The sequence below is a fragment of the Stegodyphus dumicola genome, chromosome X1, assembly GCF_044657685.1.
Source record: "Stegodyphus dumicola isolate Sdum_Otavi_A_Nest chromosome X1, ASM4465768v1".
Classification (NCBI taxonomy): domain Eukaryota; kingdom Metazoa; phylum Arthropoda; class Arachnida; order Araneae; family Eresidae; genus Stegodyphus; species Stegodyphus dumicola.
Window position 1 is genome coordinate 50,543,069 of NC_140780.1, and position 21,655 is coordinate 50,564,723.

Genomic DNA, 21,655 nt, shown 5'->3' on the forward strand with positions numbered 1-21,655 from the left:
GCAAGCACGGGATATATATGATTTAAGAAAAGTAAACTTGGGAAATATAACTGAAAATGGAAAGGATTTATATGCAATACGTAACTGAGCAAGTGATTTCCAATAGCAGACCACTGAAATAATTCGAATAGGATTCAGTTCGATTGCTAGAGTATCAAAAATATCCCATCGTAAAACATCAATTTATTCATTTCCTTCCCCAAATTTATAAATTTGACATTTTAAGGAATTATTTTTAATGGATGTTATCAGCTCTAAAAATTATTTTTATCATTTTATTTCTCATTGCATAAAAAACAAAGATAGATGCTATTTTATACAAAAAAATAACTCACAGATTTAACAAATTGGGGGTATTTCTGTATAAAAAATAATTAATTATCATTTTTAATTAATCGTAACGCCAAAATATCCTAATAGCCAGGGCCAAGACATAAGCATATTTGTATTTTGACAAAATCAGAAATCATGTAAACAACCTGCGACAACCAGGGACTGATTCTCTCAGGAGGAAGTGGGACATGTGCACCATTTGCACGGTGTCCTCCAATCTCCAAATAGCATTCTTTAAATATGCAAATGTTTGTGTACTTTTTCAATTTTGTGTTTTGAAACTATAAAATTAGAAGTGGAATCCGGCAGCAGAATTGATTTCTTCCACATTTGAAAGTCTGAATTTTTAAATCTACATTTCTTTCATACACTTGATTATTCAGTTCATAAACAATTTAACTACATTCATTTCCTCATATCTGTGTAAATGAATACAGAATTGTATAAGCATCTTTATTCTTAAATTTTAGCATCTATAAGTGGGAAACATGTACAGTAGTCAGGATACACGTATTAGAAAGAACGCAGATTCACTTGAAATTCTGAATATGTGTTTTTTAAATATCTAAATTCTAAATATGTAAGCACTTTTAAATGTACCTCCGTGTAAAGAAAGTTAAACATGATCGTGTATTTGAAGATCTGTGTTAAAATCACAGTGATTTTTTTTTTTTTTAACCAAGCTATATGTTTCTGCTAGAAAATTACTGGAATTATTATAAACCCAAATTTCATTGCTTTTATTTGCCAGAAATGTGTTATTACTGTGAGATATCTAAAATTTTAAATATCCTAAGTGAACCAATTTTCTATGCAAAGCAAATACCTTAATTAGATTTCTTTTTAATTTTAATTTATTTTTCGACCTTGAATATCCTGTATGTCTTCATTACCTCAATCTATCTGCTAAAATTATGTGTATGTTTTTAATGTAAAACCGCCCTTTTTTCCCCATTTTATCAATTTACCCTGACAAAATATACTGAATTTAAATGAAGCGATGTAACGTTTACAATGATCGCATTTCCAGAGAGGCAGTGGCGTAGCTAGGATGGCGCAAGGGGGGGGACATCTGTCCCTGGGCGCTGGAAACTCTAGCTACGCCCCTGCAGATAGGCCATTCTCCTAACATCATCATCATCAATACTGCTAGTTGCCATGGTGACATCGCGAAGTTCTGTTTGAATTTCGTATACGCAATGTGTTTTCGATGCTTCGATTCTTCCGTGCAATGACCATCGTTTCGCCTAACTCCTCACTACTTTGGACTTATTTCATTGTTTGAACTACTGTTTACACCTACAGATATGCTACTTATACGTTAGGCTATTTATATTAATCTGGAATAGGGCTTCGGCCACCTTACAACAAGTGAGCATCATGACAACTAATACCAAAGGTACTCTTAAATTTTTCTTTAAGGAAAGATGGTAATGTTTTTTACTTAACCTTTAACTACTGTGACTTAAATTGTCGCATAACTACTGTGAGCGGTCTCTCAGACCGCTTCTGCTAAAAACAAAATAAGATTTTTTTTTTTTTTTTCTTTTTTTTTTCTTATTTCAATAAATAGTATTTAATTTCATATATTTAACTTTTTCATGAAGATATAAAGCAATTTTTATACTTAAATCAGTTCATTAAAATAAAATATATACTATGATAATAATTCCTTCGCTTACGTATCTGGGTAGAAGAAGTAAATTTTAAAGAATTTATAGTCTGAGAATGCAGTCTTTTATTCCATTGAATTTCAGTCAAAAAATAAGCAGTCATATATGATTCAAGTTTAAAATATGAGGTTTTATTTTAAAACTACGAAATTAAAGGCTTATGAAAGTTATAGATTAAACTGAGATATAGTTATTGTGTTATAAAGATATTAATAGAATTATAGATTGTAATATAGCATGCTTTTTAATTTTAAAAAATAAAATAGGAAATATAGTTTGAAAATTTATTATTTAATCTTTGTTTTTTTATTCAAGATCAGCATTAGATAGTCTCTCTTAAGAAGGAGCATGGTACTGATGTATTTTTCTTTTGAACATCAAATTTGGTGGAGTTGCTGTTTGGTTTGGTTTATTTAATTATGGCAAAGCACTCAAGGGTTATGAGCCTAAGGAATGCCTTTGTGGAGGACTTTTTAAGGTCTCGTATAACTGTCTCATATACATGTTACTCATGGGGAAAGGCCTTGCTGCTAGTCTGTTCACTGGAATTCAAACCTTGGAATGAACTACCAATGTTTAGCTATGCTACCATTTGGCTGCTCAAAATTTGCAGCAACTGTTCGTATAGAATTCTGATAGAACTAACACTTCCTTATTTAGTAAGCAGTCAGTAAACCTGCTTCGTTTTTGTGTTTCTTAGAAAGGCTTTTAATTCATTTCTACTATTTTGCCAACCCTCTGGTTTTACCGAGAGTTTGACTTACTATGAGTATAAACTTCCCACAAGTAAAGTTTCATTCTATTACTGTTTTGTTGGCCATAGTCAACTGACCATATCATGACAATTAATACACACTTTTTTTATGGTAGCCTCCCATAACTTTGAAAATGAGCTACTGCTTGTTGTTTTGTAGGAGGCAAGTTCAAAATTTGGTTAATCTTTGGATTATGGTAACTTGGCGATTATTTGGCGACCAACCCTGCTACAGCAACCTGTTAGTTTTTGTTTGGACACCATTTTGTTTTCACGAAGTAAAGGCTTTTTTTTTTTACTTAACATTTTTTCCCAACAATCTGCTAGCCAAATTACACTTATGCTAGAACTTTTATGGAACAAAAGTGCTTAATCATGACGAAGATTAGGTGTGAAATTGGGAGAAAGTGCAGAATCGCAAACTGATTGCCACGTTTTTAAGAATTGCACATACATGGTAACTATGTACATGTCGACCTATTTTCACTTAAAAAAACATCCCAGAATTGCACATAAATGGCATTGCGCACACTCTTGACTTTATCCATGTACGCTGCTAAAGTCCTAGCTAGTAACCTTTATCGCCTTACCAAAATGTCGCCAAACTACCTGTTACCATATTCCAATGATTAGCCCAAAATTTTAATCATTTTGTTTTCTAAAATGCAAGGGAAAATACAGCAATAACAGTTATTTTATATCTATGTTCATAAAAACAAATGGTGGCTTATCGAAAATCGATGGGATTACAACAAACAAAAGGTGTTATCTCACTCTTATTCACAACTGGCGTTAAATCATGCTTTTTGATAATAGTTTCACAGTAGGCGGGTCAATGTGTAAATATCAAGAACAATAACAAATGCACTTCTTTCAGTTTTCTCTAATTGTAAAACTTTAATTTTTTATGTTTGCTGTTAGAAATTTTTTCACATGTACTTTCTTAATACTTTAAAACTTTTACTATGATTAATTTTCTATCAATACTGATGTACTTGTTGCATTCATTTACTGACAGTTATATAAATTTTCATATCTTTTGCAGATGAAATGTATAAACCCGTATCCTTCATTTAATATACTTTGATTTATAGTTTGGTATATTTATCTAAACAACAATATATATTAAATTTTTTGCAAGATTCCAAATATCTGAAGCTGTGTATTTATGATAATTTATTGATGTTAGGAATCTGCAGATGATATATGGGTAAAAATGTATTTATGGGAGGTGATAATTAGTGATTTTTTTATGGTATATGAACACCCAGTTTGTGCAATTCTTTGACTTGTTATTTTGGCTTTGTGTAGCAGCGCTATACAAACCCAAAATAACAAGTCAAAGAACTGCACAAACTCTGTATCCATGTACACATCTACCTTTTTTGACTTTAAAAAAAAAATCAGAGAATTGCACAAAGTAGGCATTGCACACTCCCTTGACTTTTTCCATGTATAAATCGATCTATATTCACTTAAAAAGTCAAAGGAGCAGCCAACATTATTTACAGTTTTCCGTGTCTTCAGTCAAACAAATTTCCTTAACAGCATCCAAAAACTTCCTAAAATTATCTGAGCCTAGAATCTATATACTAGTGTTGCCACATAAATTCACAGAAATAAGAGCAAAAAATATCCTCCGACCACACGCATTTCGTTCCTACAAACAGGACACTTATAATGGCTACTAAATAAACCTTCATTTACGCACCAGTCAATTAATGCTTTTTTCTCCTTTCATTCCAAATCATACGTAAACTTCAAATTAATCTTACATTCAGTCATTTTACCATATAAACCACAAAATAACAACGTACTTCTTATCCAAAATCCAACACACAAACACGCCTTTCTAAATCTTTTTCCATCATTCAAATTCACCGTAATCATGCAACCAATTATGTCATAAAGGGTTTCCATAGCATTCAACTACTCAGGTTACCATAAATGAAACAACAACTTGGCGATAAATGAAAGAACACCTTAGAGATAAACAAAGGGCACCCTTAAATCTACTCTAACCGTTATAGGTTTCTTATGTCAGTAAATTTTGTAAACTGATCCCATTTCAAAATTGCATATATTTTTCTTTTTCTAAGCTATCCTGATACTGTTATGATGGTTCATTACAATACAAAGTCCGAGATCTGGACGTCCAATATTCGGAATGATCTAAAATTCAGACCTCAAAGGCCAATACCATCTTTATATATATATATATATATATATATTTGTGTACTGGATGCATGTGCATTTGATTCATTTCGTCTAGCAGTCCTCAAGTATTTTATTATCACAAGTAATCTAATCTTATCCATTGTATATTGCTAAACTCTTTTATAACATAAATGTAGAGCATTGTGTGCCTGAGCACATTATACTCTCATAGAATATTAATAATTTTAATTTGTCATTAATTAAAATTTCCCATGTATGGGATTTAATTCTGTTAATAAATATAAAAGGTACTACAGTCAAAAGTCGTTAACCCGGACTCGTCGGGACTTCGGCGATTCCGGATTATCGATTTTTCCGGATTATAGATCATCAGTTTAAATCTCGTAAGATGGCATGCAGAAATTCTAAAATTAAAAATATGAAACCGTAATTTATGAAATAAAGAACAATTATGATCTAAAGGGTATCAGAATTTGCAAAAAGAAAAAGCTTAATATTTATTTGTTTACTTTATTAAACATTTCTTTCAATGTAAGTTGTTTAAGTTGCTTCGTTTCATGTGATAATACTTTCTCTTTAATTCTATTAAACAGACATAATTTCTTGTTTAGTTACAAAGTTACGCTGTTCAAGTCCTATAATTGCTGTGTCGAGAACACCGACTAAGTTGTCAATCGAAATTTTTTCGTTTTCACTAACCTCTGTCACTTTCTTCGCTATCGGAAGCGAATTATAATGACGAGGAATTTGTTTTAAATCATATCAAAGACGGAGCACATCGAGATGAAATACTAATTTGGTAAGGAATTATAAGCCAAATAAAATAAAAACATCTGTCCTGAAGATAAGGATAGTGTTGACAGATCAACTTCCAATTCATTACGCCGGGCGGCGTTCCCCCACCGAGCAGCGTGAAATTGATAAACAGATTTCGGATTTCAAAACATACTTTCGCTTTAGATCCTTTACATATTAACAAATATATATGGGAAATTCTATTTGATATAATCGAAAGTTTAAGCTTACTTTTATAAAATTGCATTACAGTCTGCAAAAAATAATAAGCCGGATCCAATTCGAAAATTAAGGAGCAACGCAATCATCAACATTAAGTGAAATAGATAATTAAATAATTTTAGCTTATACGTCCATTATACATAAAACGCGCACGCGAAAACGTATTCTGCACTTGCGCACACTCATATGCGCAGTTGTAAAAGGTCTTACGCGCACGCGTAAACACCTATGTGCATGTGTCAACGCGGCGCATGCACAGAAAGTTTTTAGTTTTGAGGTCCGGATTATAGAACATTCCGAATTATGGGTGTCCGAATTAACGACTTTTGACTGTATTCAGTTTCGAGGGCCATAAAAAATTGCCAAACTATTGTTGATGCCAATGCTGCCAAAAATAATTGCGGCAAGAAAGGAAGTATAATAGTAAATAACTATCTAAAATCGATGTTTTAATTTAGATGAAAGGTTAATTTCATATCATACTTTTTTATTATTATAATTTATATGAAAAAGGCTAAAGATGACTGAATGGAAGCATAAGAGTAAATAACTATTTCAGATCATTATCATAATTTATATAAAAATTGCTAAACATAACTGAATGGATGCCTGCATCGCTATTTCGCTACCGACTTATCGCTAAAGCATAATTTCATCTCGTAGGTTGTTCAAACGTAATTCTCTATAATGAATGATGCCTTTTCTTTGAAAATATTCTCGGTAAAGTGGAGAATCGCTCATTTATTTGTTTGCCGCTTTTTACAAGGGTTAAAAACAATTGAATTTTTGTCAATTTTCTTTAACTTTTTAAGTGCAAATAGGTCTATGTGTACATAGATAAAGTCAAGGGTGTGCACAGTGCCATTTTTGTGCAATTCTAGGATTTTTTTTTTTTAAGTGAAAATAGGTCGATGTGCACATGGATACTGAGTATGTGCATTTCTTAAAAACGCATCAAGCAATGGGTGATTCTGCACTTTACCCAAAATTCTATTGCCGACTTTTCATCATGGGTAATTCCCAAATTGTTAAATGCATAGGATATCAAAAAAGGATTTAAAAATTAAGCTAGTATGTCAATGACGTCTTAAGAAATATAGAACTTATATAAACTTACGCAATCTGAAATCAACGTGTACGCTAGATTTGGCGCGCTGTTTAAATGGGCGTGTTTGCTAGATTTGGCACTTTTGCGCATACATTTTCACTGCAATTTTTTACGGCCCTCAAAACTGATTAGTACTATATAAAATAATAAATTTCCACTTTATCAACTTTATCAGCTGTGAGGAAATAATTTTCAGTATTATTTATGCTTAACACTTCTACTTTCAAAAGTAACATTTCTATGAAATGTTTCATAAGCCAAAGTGGTATTAAAAGGAGAGATAATTTCCATTAATTTACATTCGTAAGAAAATCAGACTTTAGAAATAAGCCACCAAACTGTACAAAACAGTTTGGGTAGGAGATAATATAATCACTATTTCTTTAGTAAATAAATTATATATATATACATTCAAAAGTTTTTAATGCGGACTCGTCAGGACTTCGGCGATTCCAGATTATTGGTTTTTCTGGATTATATATCATCAGTTTAAATCTGGTAAGATCGCATGCAGAAATTATAAAATTAAAAATATGAAACCATAATTTATGAAATAAAGAGCAATTATGATCTAAAGGGTATCAAAATTTACAAAAAAAAGCTTTTTATATATTTGTTTACTTTATTAAACAATTCTTTCAACGTGCGCATGCGTAAAGCATACATTACGCATACTCGAAATTAGAAAATTGCAACCAGAAAACTATTTGATGTGTATTCGTGATATTTATAATGATGAGGAATTTGATTTAAATCATATCAAAGATGGAGTACATCAAGATGAAATACTACATTTAGTAAGGAATTATAAGCCGAAAAAAATAAAAACATCTGCCCTGAAGATAAGGATAGTGCTGACAGATCAACCTCCACTTCATAGCGCGCTGCATCGTCCCCCCCCCCCTCCGCAGAGCAGCGTGAAATTGATAAACATATTTCGGAATGATTAGAGAATCAAAGGATATGCCTTTATCCATTTTTTGCAGCAATTCCACTTTTTGTTTGATGGACATCGAAACATGCTTTCGCTTTGTAGATCCTTTGGTAGCTCCAGAATCAGAAATTCTTTTTGACATAATCGAAAGTTCAAGCTTACTTTTATAAAATTGCTCTTACATTCTGCAAAAAATAATAAGCCGAATCCAATTAGAAGATTAAGGAACAATGCAATCTTCAACATTAACTGAAATAGATAATTAGATAATTTTAGCTTAGCTTATACCATCCATTATACATTAAACGGGCATGCGTAAACATATTATGTGCATGCGTAGATGCATATGCGTATGCGTTAATGCAATATGCATTGACGCATGCGCAGAAAGTTTGTAGCTTTGAGGTCTGGATTATAGATCATTTTGGATTATGGACGTCCGGATTAAAGACTTTTGACTGTAGATATATATATGTAAGATGTAACAAAATACATATGGCTGCTTTAAGAAATGATTGACGACCTTAAAATTAACTATTCGAGATTTTATGTTGTCCCCTCCCAAATTCATCTGTTCTCCCAAATTCAAGATCTTTCCATGTTACATAACAATCTAAAATTAACCAGTCACAGATTAGCTGTACTTATGCACCATACTTAGTATAAATACTCTTTGCAAAACAACTACGTCATTGCTTTCCCTAGCTTCTGCCATGCCAACATTCATGCTGATTTGCTTCCCTATCTAAAATGCCTACATCATACCTTTAAAAACCAGTGTATATAAAAATTATTATAGTTAACTATGACTGGATAAATACCTTGTCTACCAAAAGTGAGCTGATGCAGATTATCATGGAATAAAGTTGTGTTTAGAAACGGCCATGCTGGAAGTTGCTGGTTTCTGCATCTATCTCTCTAACTGTGCAATTGAAATGCTACATATATATATATGTATTTCTCTTTTTTTAATGATCTAAATAAGATGCCATTGAATGTAAAAGAGTAAAATGAGTAATGATACAAATTTAGCTGATAAATGTTGTTTAAAACAAGTTCCTCATAAGTAAATCTGAAAAACTGACCACTCATAGGATTAATAAATTAAATATATATTTTATTTTTTAAAATATCTGATTAATATAATTTTAAATGATACTTTCTGATTACCTGCTCCCTTTCTGGATACAATATTTGATAATATTGCCTTGTTTTGATGCCTTTTTGAGTACACATGCTACAGCAGCCAACTGCCACATGCGCATACCATACATATGCTCGAATTCACACAGGTTCATACTTTTTGCATTTTGCCAATATTTCATTTAACAGCATCCAGTGGTTATATAAATGTAAATATTGGCCATATAAATTTCTTTTCTTTCTCATGAAATTTCTTGTTTCTTATGCAGTGCTACTTTTTATTATTATTTATGAATGTATCAGTACTTATAAGGTACCAATAGCCAAATAAATGCCAATTCACAAAGTCTCCAATGCTCAATGATGACTTTATTTGTGAAGGTGTTGATCTTCAGAAAGTACCTTAAAAATACATTTAATTCATAATATAGCCAACTGATAATTTTAATACCGAATTATTTTGTTTTCTGTTGATATGAGATATAAAAAACCATATATTTATATGCTGCATATGTTTAAACGTTTTATTAAAAATTAAGGATGTACCCAATTTCCTTAACATTTGAGTTTTCTTCGTTATCCTATCAAATTCTGCTTGTAATAGGCTGGTGGTATATTATAATATATGCCTTTGTAGAAACTTTACTTCTGTTATTTAAAAGTAAGTATATATTTTTATTGTATATTTGCCTAATTCAATAAATTTTAACTGTCTAAAAATTGAGATGTACAGTCAAAAGTCGTTAATTCGGATACCCATAATCCGGAATGATCTATAATCCGGACCTCAAAGCTAAAATATTTCTGCGCATAGGCGTTTTACGCGTGCGCGCAAGACATTTACGACTGCGCATATGCGTCTGCGACGTTTTTGCGTGCGCGTTTAATATATAATGGACGGTATAAGCTAAAATTATCTAATTATCTATTTCACTTAATGTTGATGATTGCGTTGTTCCTTAATCTTCGAATTGGATCCGGCTTATTATTTTTTGCAGACTGTAAGAGCAGTTTTATAAAAGTAAACTTGAACTTTCGATTATGTCAAATAGAATTTCTGATGCTGGAGCTCCCAAAGGATCTAGAAAACGAAAGTATGCTTCGATGTCCATCAAACAAAAAACGAATTGCTACAAAAAATGGATAAAGGCATATCCTTTGTTTATCTAACCATTCCGAAATCTGTTTATCAATTTCACGCTGCTCTGCGCGGAGGGGGAGGGACGTTGCGGCGCACAATGAACTAGAAGTTGATCTGTCGGCACTATCGTTATCTTCAGAGCAGATGTTTTTATTTTATTCGGCTTATAATTCCTTACTAAATGTAGTATTTCGATGTACTCCGTCTTTGATATGATTTAAATTAAATTCCTCGTCATTATAAATATCACGAATACAAATCAAATAGTTTTCTGGTTGCAATTTTCTAATTTTGGCTATGCGTAAGGTATGCTTTACGCATGCGCACGTTCAAAGAAATGTTTAAAGTAAACAAATTATTAAACTTCTTTTTTTGTAAATTTTGATACCCTTTAGATCATAATTGCTCATTATTTTATAAATTACGGTTTCATATTTTTAATTTTATAATTTCTGCATGCCATCTTACCAGATTTAAACTGATGATCGATAATACGGACTCGCCGAAGTCCCGACGAGTCCGGATTAAAGACTTTTGACTGTATTTTAATAGCATTAAAACATCTTTTCTAAGTCGTATCCCTAAAATGTTATTTTAAATGTGTACTGCTAAATCAATAAGTGAGTGAAAATTGTGACAGAATATTTTGATAGCATTTTTATTAAAACAGTGGTATTTTTAAATATTATTTGATGTAAAAAAGGGTTAATTTAGGTTTTCATTGTTTAGCAGTGCCTTTATGGAAACATTTATTTTTCTTATTTTTTAGCTGCTCTCAGAACTGCTTGTTCATCTTTGTTAACTATTTAAACATGAAAGACTTATTTCTTTCTTATCACTTGATTTTTGTTTTATTAATGTCAATTAAGTCAAGTGGTTATTAGATATTTTTTAGGGCTATCTGCAAAAGGAGAAAGGGTCAAAGATTTTTTCTAAGGGAAACAGGCTTGTGTTCACATTACTCGTGGGGAAAACTGTGGAACCCCTATGCTGCTAGCTTGTTTACTACAATTAAAACTCACCTAAACTACCAGTACTCAGTAGAGCCATCACTAGGTTTTTTTAAGCTGCCTGTCTTATCTGCTCAGCTGCTGGTGGATGCAGGTTAAATTATATAGTCTTATTTTGTTAGCTGTGTAATATGTCTAAACCTAGAGATTAAAACTAGTAAACACTGGTTATTTCATCGTATGCTCAATTTTAATAAATGAATGCAATGAAGTTTTTGTAATTTTACTGAAATATAATGAAAATAAAGAAGAAAATAAATCACTTTGCTAAAGAAGCTTCGGATGGGTGTATCTTCCAATGCAGATAGCCTTGTTTTGCTTGCCATAACTATTTAGATATTAAAAATCTGTTTCTTTTTAAAATCAGAAACATAACTCATTAACATTAAACACGTACATAATTATGGAAATTTAACTTGAAATGTTGTTCTGGATATTTTTTAATTTAGTTATTATATATGTGTGTTGTTACTTAGTTTGATTTTACTGTATCTTTTAGAATTTTATTTTGTGTATCCTTTCCCAAATTTTCTCTCAGAGGTGGCTCTTCTGTTTTTCCTTTTTGGTGTTGAAAGTGTTCGTAATTTCTTAGGTGAGTATCATATTTTTTGACTTTGTATTTTAAAAAAAGGGGGGGGAGGAGATTTAACAATTTATGCAATTTCTTATTATTCTTGATTTTGCTTTTGTATAATTACTGTTTCCATATTTAAATCATCTGGTTTAAAATCAGATGAACTATAAGAATCCAGAACCTATGGCATTACTACATTGGTTTTTCCATTCCTTTTTTTTTCATTAGTTTTTGGTTTTACTGATGACTAGCAATTGATTGCCAGATTTGTGGGCATTTGTTGCCAAATAATATAGTGAGTCCAAAACCAAATAATATAAACTGCAAGATTTTTTTTTTTTTTTTTTTTTTTTTTTTTTTTTTTTTTTTAAGAAATCTTTTCTTGCCTAGACTCAAAATAGTGACAATTTTAAATTTACTATCAAGTCAAAATAAAGCTATTGTATTCTTCTAATTAAGAGGTATTTTATCTGTCATTCAAATCTGGGAAAAATGGATATCAAATGAAGTTGTATATCACCACAGAAGCTGTACAGAGATGCAATGTGAAAAATTTGGAATAAAAGAAAGGCCTTTACATTGGCAGCTGGTTTGCTGATTTAAGAATTATATTCCTGACAGCAGCTAAGATTTACATACAGGCTGTTTTGAAATTCTTGGGCTAAAATTTAAGGGATGATAAAGATGCGTATTAGAAATGCCTTCATGAGTCGTGCATTCGCACCATCTAGTGGTTCATTCGCCCATGCATTGTGTGGTGAAAACTGTGTGTTTGGATATTTTCTGTCACCCCTTAAATTTTTGCCCATGAGTTTTGAAACACCCTATATTGTTGCTCAAATTTTTTTGTATGGTACCTAAACTTCACAACATTTTTTTTTTCTTGGCACTTTGGTCATCATTAAGAATGACAAGTGCATTTTTTTCTAATAAGAATAAATGTCATGCCAAGTAATTAAAACAAGTTCATACTCACATTTGGTTCATCTGAAAAAGTTTGTCTTTATCCTCTAAATGCTTGTGAAGTTCTGAGAATTGGTTATATCATTCATAGTTATTGTTTTCCCATGTGTAATTTTCTTGCTCTAATTTCTCATATAATTACCTATAGAATAATTTAGTTAAATTATGATACATTAAAAATGTTTTTCATAGAATATACTGTTTTTTCAATGTAAAATCAATTGTTTTCCTTCTAGGGCAAAAGGGTAATCTCACAGAGCGAATGCTGTCTGTTGTTTTATCATTACTTCTCACTGTGCCTGTAGTAGCTGGAGTGTGTTATTTTTTGTGGTGGCAAACATATGTTTTGATGATTGATGTTATTCTCTCTGTAATTTTACTTGTTTTTTTAAGTTTACAATGCCTTTTTTCTATTTTTACTCTGTTTACATTCAAAAGGTAACATCACTAGAGACAGCTCTTTTATTTTTTATATCTAATACTTGATTCCATGCCATTGATGAAATTGTGCCAAATGTAGATGTTATGTACTGCATGCATTGAAACTGATTTGGAATAATTACTTGTTTTTTGAATAATTGGCTGTTTTATTGCATTCATAATATTGAATATTATATTTAAATTTCATTTTGTTTAACTACTTAGTAAATTTCTCAGGTTTTTAGTCCAAAATCAGCGTACAAACTTGACAGCCAGGGCATAATAAGGGGCTTTGTCCCTGAAGGACTATTGTTTTCATTTTGCAATTTTGCGTCGAATCACCATAAACGGCGTATCACTTTTCGAATTGTTGCCGCCAAATGTTAGAGTCCTGCATTATATTTGAAGAAATTAAATAATGAAGAATTTGCATAAATATATGTATGTTTCTCGCATTGTGATAAAACAATTGTACCTAGAGCCATCCAGTTTTGAATGACGTATTTCTACCATGAGTATGGGCAACTGAAAGCCCAAATTTGAAATTTGAAATGGGTTTTATTATCGATTTCATATTTTGTAAAACTAACGAATTTTTGATTAACAAACTCAACGATTTAAAAGGGAGCAATGGGAACACTGTATGGGGATTTAAGAAAAAAAAAAAAAAAACTTTTTACCTCCAGTGCGCGGAACTGTGTATCGGAAATTTTAAAGATATGCTCATTTTAAAATTATTTTGTGACATTGCTATTGAACTGAATTTTATGGTTTAAGTGCAAAGAACATATTTAATAAATAAAGGTAACACACAAAATGTTTTAAAAAAATGCCTCTTGCTGTTAAACTGAATTTTATGGTTTAAGTGCAAAGAACATATTTAATAAATAAAGGTAACACACAAAATGTTTTTAAAAAAGGCCTCTTTAGACGTAATTTCAAATCTGAAACCTTTCAGTTTTTTTTTTTTTTTATTTTTATTTTTTTTTTTTTTTTATTTGAAAATTATGATACTTTAGCCATAGCAAAAAGTAGTAATTCTGACTAATTCTTGTGGAAATATATCGTAACCAATAAACTGTTTCATTCTTGACAATGTATGGTACATATATTGGTGAATTAATTAGGCTGTCTGAGTCTGTAGTTAGAGCTAAAAATGAATAAATTCTTGTGGCAACCATAAGCACATCTCAGTAAAATGGCCATTTGTGTTTCATCTGTATATTTGTGTTTTTCTATATTCTAGTACATATTTGTGTTTGTTGTATTCAGTTTAAAGATATACCCAAACTCTGGTCAAAAAAAATTTGTTACATGAGGATGAACCAGCTGGGGCAAAATTTTTTCTGTGCCAGAAGGAAACAGCTTCAAATTATATGATTATCCTAAGAGTGTAAATAAATCACATTTTAAAATTGCTTTGAAAGATTGTTGTACTATTGTAGCAATGTTGCTTGTGTGCGAAAAAGACATGACGTATTTAGCATTCAGATTTAGGATATGCTTTTAGCCATCTCACCTGTGGGCTAAAAGTCTGCAATTCCATGTTAGCTGTCAGAAACTAGAATACTTCCAACTGTCATCAATAGAGGGTCTACCTCCACAGTGAATGAGATGTTACAGTTTGATGATACAAGTATCATACAAACTGCTCTTTTTAATCTACTCCTTCTGTATACACTTTAGTACACTGGAGCTTATTCATATATCCTTCAGCTTACTGTGGTTTGCAGATGGGCTTTCCAGAACATCAGACTCGCAAGCGAACCTCTCAGTGCAGCAAGCTCACTCATACCTACTACTACACTTTCAAAATATCATGCTATGCAACAGAGGAAAAATTATATAGTGATATTGCTTGCTTGCAGATGTGGCCATATTTAGTGCTTGGATTCAGAGCATGCTTTTAGTCCAGTTGGTAAACTACTTGTTTATGAACTAAAAAAATCATGATTTAGTGCTAGCTAACATGAACTAGGCTGTTTCCAACTTTTACTGATATATGGCACCACCACTATGACCATCAGGAAAATTTACATAGCCAGTTGCTACATCTACATTATACTCATAGTGGTAGTTTTTACTGAATGTTTTATCCAAATTCTGTAGTTATTTCATCTCAACATTAAAAATAAGTATTTTGTGGACTAAGTAGTTTTACAAAAGCAGATTTTGCTATAAAATATGCCAGTTTTGTATCACCTTAGAAATGAGTACATATAAGCCTCATTCACATGCAATGCTCTTTTGCACAGCCACGGTTTGTATTAGGGAGAAACGGGGATATGAAGCAATTTTGCCTTCAGGACCGGTTCAAATGCACATTGTCTTCCATTCCTTAAATCATAAGCCACTGCGAGCAATGATGTCACAAACCCGAATCAGATTGGCTGATTTCTGATGTTTGCTTACATCTTTTTTGAAATTGTTTACTATTGTTATAGTAGAACGCCATCGGAGTTTAACTCTATATTTAATTAAAATACACATAAATTAATTTTAAATGCAATTTATATACGAGACTAACTCTTTAATTAATGAAAATACACATAAATTAATTTTAAATGCAATTTGTATACGAGAAAGAAACAAAATGGTTAAAAGAAGAAAAGAAATCATATATGCTGCTGAACGGTTTTAAATACATTGCTTTATGACTGTTAAAATTTCAAACTTTGCTTTTTGAAAAAATGAATAAAATGACAAATTAATATTATGAATATTAATTATAAATGTTTTAATATTGATTATAAATGTTTTAGAAAATATAGCGTAATTAATTCATGTATTAAAATTGTTTTGAACGTGTTTTACAAACACTTTAAATAAGAGCTTGTAATTTATGTTTATATTAACCAATTAAATAGCTCTAGTTTTATTATATATATATATATATATATATTGAAATTTCAGCAATAAAATTTTTAAGAAATTGAAAAATGATTTAATGACCATTTAGATAGTTTACATTCTCTTAAACTGCATTTTCTCAGTTACATTTTTTTCTATGAATCCTTTTACTTAAAGTCCTAAAACTTGTATAGATATGGCCTAAGTTATTTAATATTTTTACTGCTTATTTAAAATTATGTACTTTTTAGAAACAAGGATGGGTTTTGCACAATACTGAAAAAAAATTATTTGAAGTGAAAATGTGCTTGAGATTATACTTATTTCAAAGTTTTTACATAAGAATGTGCTTTTATTTTTTCTCAGAAACTAATTGATTAATTGTAAAATTGATCCTTAAAGTTCTTAAGAACACTCTAATAAATACAATGAAAATTTGGAGGAAAAACATTGAAAATTGTAGGAGAAGAAAGATATTTTAATTGTTAAACTTTTCTTCCAAAAATTTAAATAAAAAAAATTATTAGCAAAAACATTTTTTCAGCTTAAAATCATTTTATCTTACAAAACCATTTAATAATATTCATATAAAAATCAGATGCAAGTTCGTAAATAAAACAATAATTCAAAAGGTACCGAGTCCCCTTGTCGTGTTGAAGCCGATATGTGCGTCTTTAGTTTTAATTTGAATGGTATTTCTGGAATACCCAGCATCAGATAATCTTGTCTGTACTTGTTTAAAAATTTCCGCATTTCGTACGGTTCTGTCTAATGATTTTGGATGATACCACATCCCCAGATATCTACCAATGCGATTGTTTCGCTGACAGTCCAACTAGCATATTCACAAAGCCTACAGACCATTTCTACGGGCTGCTCTCATTGGAGAAAACATCTGCTTGGCGGTCATATTTGGAATAGCGAGTTATCGGCTTGTGTGCGTGGTAATTAACGCCAAACAAAAGGAAACAGCGTTTATTTCATTCGATATTTTTTTTTAATTTATGAATGAAAGCTTAGAGGAATTGTGTGGAATATATTTTAAATAACCCACTGATCTTATTAATAGTTTATTTGTATTTGAATTTAAACTTTTAAAAGCACGTAATTGTTTTACAAGAAAAAGGTGTTTACCTAGAGATAGCATATCACTTTTTCGTCATTTCTGTTAGAAAGAGTCTGTTGTGTAAATTTCCATAGCGCATTAATTTATACAAATAAAGGAATATTAAAAAAATTAACCAAATGAAAACATTCAGTAAACATTTAAGAGCGTTGGATACCTATTCTTTTTATCTAAATTATGAGTAAGTATAACTAAAATTATATTTTATTCCATTATGCGCTATTTCTATTGAAACGCTTTTTGGGATCTTGGATCGTAATCTTGCTACTGGTACCTATTACAAAGAGTAGAAACCAGTAAATAAAAATAAAAAAGATTAACATTTAACAAAAATAGAGAAAATAAAGGCGTTTAATTTTTAATACCGCACCCGAAGGCGAAAAGACAAATAATGACAAAGTTAAAATAAAAATAAATCTTTGCAGAGCAGAGTTTATGGAAAACTACGAGCGGAGATAGAACCGGCGACCTCCTGAGCATTTTTCCCGCGCTCTCTACCGCTGAGCTGCGGTTTCTCCGGTGGGTTATGCCGTGGCCTTCGAGATAACATGGCCTGGTTAGCTGCGAGTGACGTCACGAAAGGCGTCCGATCCTTCCGTGACTTTCTTTGCTTCAGATTTGAATGCGAGCGTTTCGTTCGATGTTTAGAGTGTTTTGTTTTTAATAATGCATAATGATTAAATTTCCAGAGACTTGACGGGAAAACGTATATAAAAGGTAGTATATTCATTTGCAGTTAAGATTAATAACTTAATAAATATTATTTTTTAAGAAATATTCACGAAATTTTCTATGCCATGTTTTAGGTTATCTTGTGCATTTTTTTTACACTGTATTGTAATAATTTGTTAGGATACACTCAAAAAAGAAAGTTTTGAAATAAGAAAATAAAAAGGCTGTTATTTATTAACATAAAAATATCTTTACGGTTGGAGAAGGAGAGGAATGAAAATATTTAGAAATATAAATAATTCACTAACAAAAGTAAATATAATTTAGCAAATTAAAAGACATAAAAAATTATTTTTCCTTGAAACTATAAATATTTCAGGGCTTCCAAACATTATGCAAATACATTTTTAATTCATTTAAATTACTATCTAATAAAATGAAAAGCAGTTCAAAAGCCACAGAAAAAATTTAAACCTCAAAACTTTGTAAATTAAATAAATTACAATTTTCCTGCAACATTACAGAAAACGAATAATTTTCACATATTTATATGTTATCTATAGCAATAATTATAATAATATTTACGTCATTTAATAATATTTACATTATTACTTATATGTAGATGCATAATAAATGATATATTTACAAATAAAAGCCATCCATAAAATGTTCCACAAAAGCGTAAAATCAATAAATTTGCCAACGAAAATCTCAAAACAACTATACATAGAACAAACCATCATTTCTGTCTAATTAGCAAATACTGTGCAAGTTGTACTAGTATACTGAAGCAATAATTAATCGCAATTGATAATTTATTTTGAAAATTATGAAGTATTATTAAATAATAAGGAAACAGCAAAGGATTAATAAATTTAAATGTAAAAGGTACACTATTGAAAATATATTTGAACTGCATCATATTTAGTACACTATTTTTAAAAAATAAAACAATGTCATTTACATACTCATATCTTTTCCATCACGTATTATTGACTTTTTTAAGTTTCCTTTCATCGATTTTTGTATGCATATTATTTTGAAAAACTTTAGTATACCGTATATACCCGCGTATAAGTCGAGATATTTTGGACAAAAAAAAGACTTCAAAGTGGGGGGGGGGGTCGACTTATACGCGGGGCCATAAAAAATTAAAAGAATCGGAAGTTCAAAAATTTCTTTATATAATGCAGTTGTTTTCTTCCCGCACTCAAATTGGACGACTTATCAAATAAGTCACTTACTTGAAGTAATTTCATGACTTAAATTATGTGACGAACTAATTACAGAGTCCCTCTGAAATTATTATAAAATCATTTAAAAAATGTTGTATTAGCAACGAACTAGACGGCACGGAAGATGATGCTGTTTTTGAAAGTGAAAATGACGACGAAGGCTCTAGTAGTGATTGTAACAATACAGAGTTCGAGACTGAATCTCAGATGATTTTGAATAAATGTAGTACTTAAAAAAAAATGTTTTCGAAGTTTCTCGATCGATTTCGGAAGTGGGGGGTCGACTTATACGCGGGTTTCTTATTTTCTACGAATTTTTTATGTCGAAGTGTGGGGGGGTCGACTTATACGCGGGTATATACGGTAATTGTTTAAACAAATATTTGAAATGGTGCTCATTATTTTTTTAATCTGCTAGAAAATGGAATTCCACACATTAAACAAGTTTCATGAACATCAAACATGTTAATGTTTTGTACATATATCTCGGTAAGTATGACCAGTAAAGAATGTTGTTCAACTTCTTTACTGGTTCTTCTTTACTTTCAACTGGAACAACTTCATCTCCTAGATAAACTGCTATATCCATATGAAGCGATACGAAGATACTTTTCTCAATTTTAGGATGTGGATGAAAACTGAGCAATAAAATATAAATACCAGAAACAGATTTGTGTAAAATAATATTTGAAGTATCTGAAATATTTAATTTATTCGGTAACATAGAAGAAAAATTCTCAAATGATGCTATTTTGTTCTTTCTCAAAAATTCATTAAAAATATGCTTCTCCATCTTAGCTCTTTTTTCCTTCTTGCTTATCCTCTGAGGGGTTGGAATTTCAGATAAGTATTTCGGACAACCAGAAAAAATGCATGGGTAAGCATCGTTATTTAATTTAGGATGCCATCTACACATCTGAATGAAAGTATCTTCGTTTGTTGGTAAATAATCATAGCGAATAATATCATCTTTTCGAAAATGTTTTTCACACACAACGCTGCGATCACTTGGAATAAAATTTTTCCTTAAAATTCTTTTGATCCATAAATCCCGTTTTACTTTATCTTTTGGAAATTTGAATACTGATACATATTCGTTGGTGCCATCGTAATTGGATTTGCATGCTGGAACGCAACATCGTGCAGGCATGATGAAGACAGCTCTACATAGACGTCGATCGTTATTCTTGTTAATAAATAAGTTAACTAGTAATCTCAATTGAAAAACGAAAATATCCTTAACAACATTACTTAAATTTAGCAATAAAAAAGACACGAAACACGAATAATAAAACAATACAGCACGCGATCAACGTAATAAGAAGTCTTTGCTTGCAGTGTCCACACAATGCAGGGCGAAGGGTGAAAGTTCAGACGCCTTACGGGACGTCAAATCACGTGATTCTGCAGCTGACCAGGCCATCTAATCTCGAAGGCCACGGTTATGCACACTTTTTGGTCCACCACGCTCAGATACAAATTGTAAAGGCGATGAACCAAAAGTCGCCAAGCACTAGATTCTGTAACCCTACGTTTCCTGTTTTAACCAATCGGAGCAAACAGCAGCAGAAACGTCAGCCATGTATGTTAAAATTAAGTGGAACTGCGCAGTGCAGTATGGGGAGTAGCGTCTCCGTTCTACGCGCCTTACGCTTCACGCACGCGCAATGCATATTTTTTCAGCACTGCAACCTGTAGACTTCAGGCACGCATTGTAAATTGCTGCAAATTGTGTGTCCTGTGTTTTTTATCCATATACAAAAAATAAATGTTTAAAAGTATTCATATTCTAAAAGATAAATATTCAGTACTGTTTGCATTAAGAATTACTGATTTGTTATTCAGATAAACCCAGAGCCCTTAGGGGCTCACTTTTGTGAGTACGGATGTGGCAATCCCGAGGTACCCTAGCCCTTCAGGGGATCATCTTCTTGGTGAGACGGGTGTCACGATCTTAGAGTCCCAGTGATCTATTCCTCTTTTCCGTCTCCTCTCCTCTTGGCTGGAACTTTTTTTTCCTTCCCTTCTCACTTGTGGTTTCTCTCTTCGGAGTTTGGGGCTCGTCACGAGAGACTGGAACAGCACTTGTCTCTAGTTTTCGAGTAGCGAGAAAACTGCCCACTTGTTTGCCGTGTGGGGAGACCCGTGTCGCTGGAAATGAGGGTCCTGGTAGTTGAGGGGCGAGGTACTGTTCCCAACACACTACTTTGGCCTCTGCTTTAGCTAAACGGGAGGCACCTTAGTCGTCCTCACGGGTGTCAGTCGGCTGGTCGCTAGTCCTTGTGTCAGTGGCTTGGGGATAACCTCTCGAGACAGGCCATTTTATTGACGAACACCTGCAAAGGAAAACGGTACTGATTGACTGCTCAATTTTTGATGAACGTCATTCAGCCAAACATATTGCAGAAAATATCATACACATTTGCCAACCATATTTTCCGATGGAAAAAGTGTGTTTAATAGTGACTGACAATTCCAAAAATATGATTAACGCTGTCGACAGCGAACTAAAGTTAAAATATTT

The 21,655-nt window shown here is 31.7% G+C and overlaps 1 protein-coding gene across 2 annotated transcripts; it reads left to right on the forward strand.

Moving 5' to 3' along the window:
• Positions 1-1,354: 1,354 nt before the first annotated feature.
• On the forward strand, positions 1,355-14,667 carry LOC118199809 (transmembrane protein 216-like). Of its 2 annotated transcripts, none has more exons than XM_035371671.2 (5): positions 1,355-1,732; positions 3,806-3,822; positions 9,708-9,801; positions 11,830-11,883; positions 13,065-14,667. In XM_035371671.2, the coding sequence occupies exons 1-5, from the start codon at positions 1,714-1,716 to the stop codon at positions 13,268-13,270; spliced, it is 390 nt and encodes a 129-aa protein (XP_035227562.1). In that variant the 5' UTR covers positions 1,355-1,713; the 3' UTR covers positions 13,271-14,667. The 2 variants fall into 2 exon arrangements, with proteins under 2 accessions (XP_035227562.1, XP_035227561.1); XM_035371670.2 differs by having other exon boundaries at positions 1,357-1,732; positions 11,791-11,883.
• The last annotated feature ends 6,988 nt before the right edge of the window (positions 14,668-21,655 follow it).

Bases quoted from the DNA above. Each gene is read 5' to 3' on its own strand.
- LOC118199809 (XM_035371670.2), top strand. The intron at 9,802-11,790 runs GTAAGTATATAT...TGTATCTTTTAG, and splicing joins TTTACTTCTGTTATTTAAAA to AATTTTATTTTGTGTATCCT. The intron at 11,884-13,064 runs GTGAGTATCATA...TTTTCCTTCTAG, and splicing joins AAGTGTTCGTAATTTCTTAG to GGCAAAAGGGTAATCTCACA.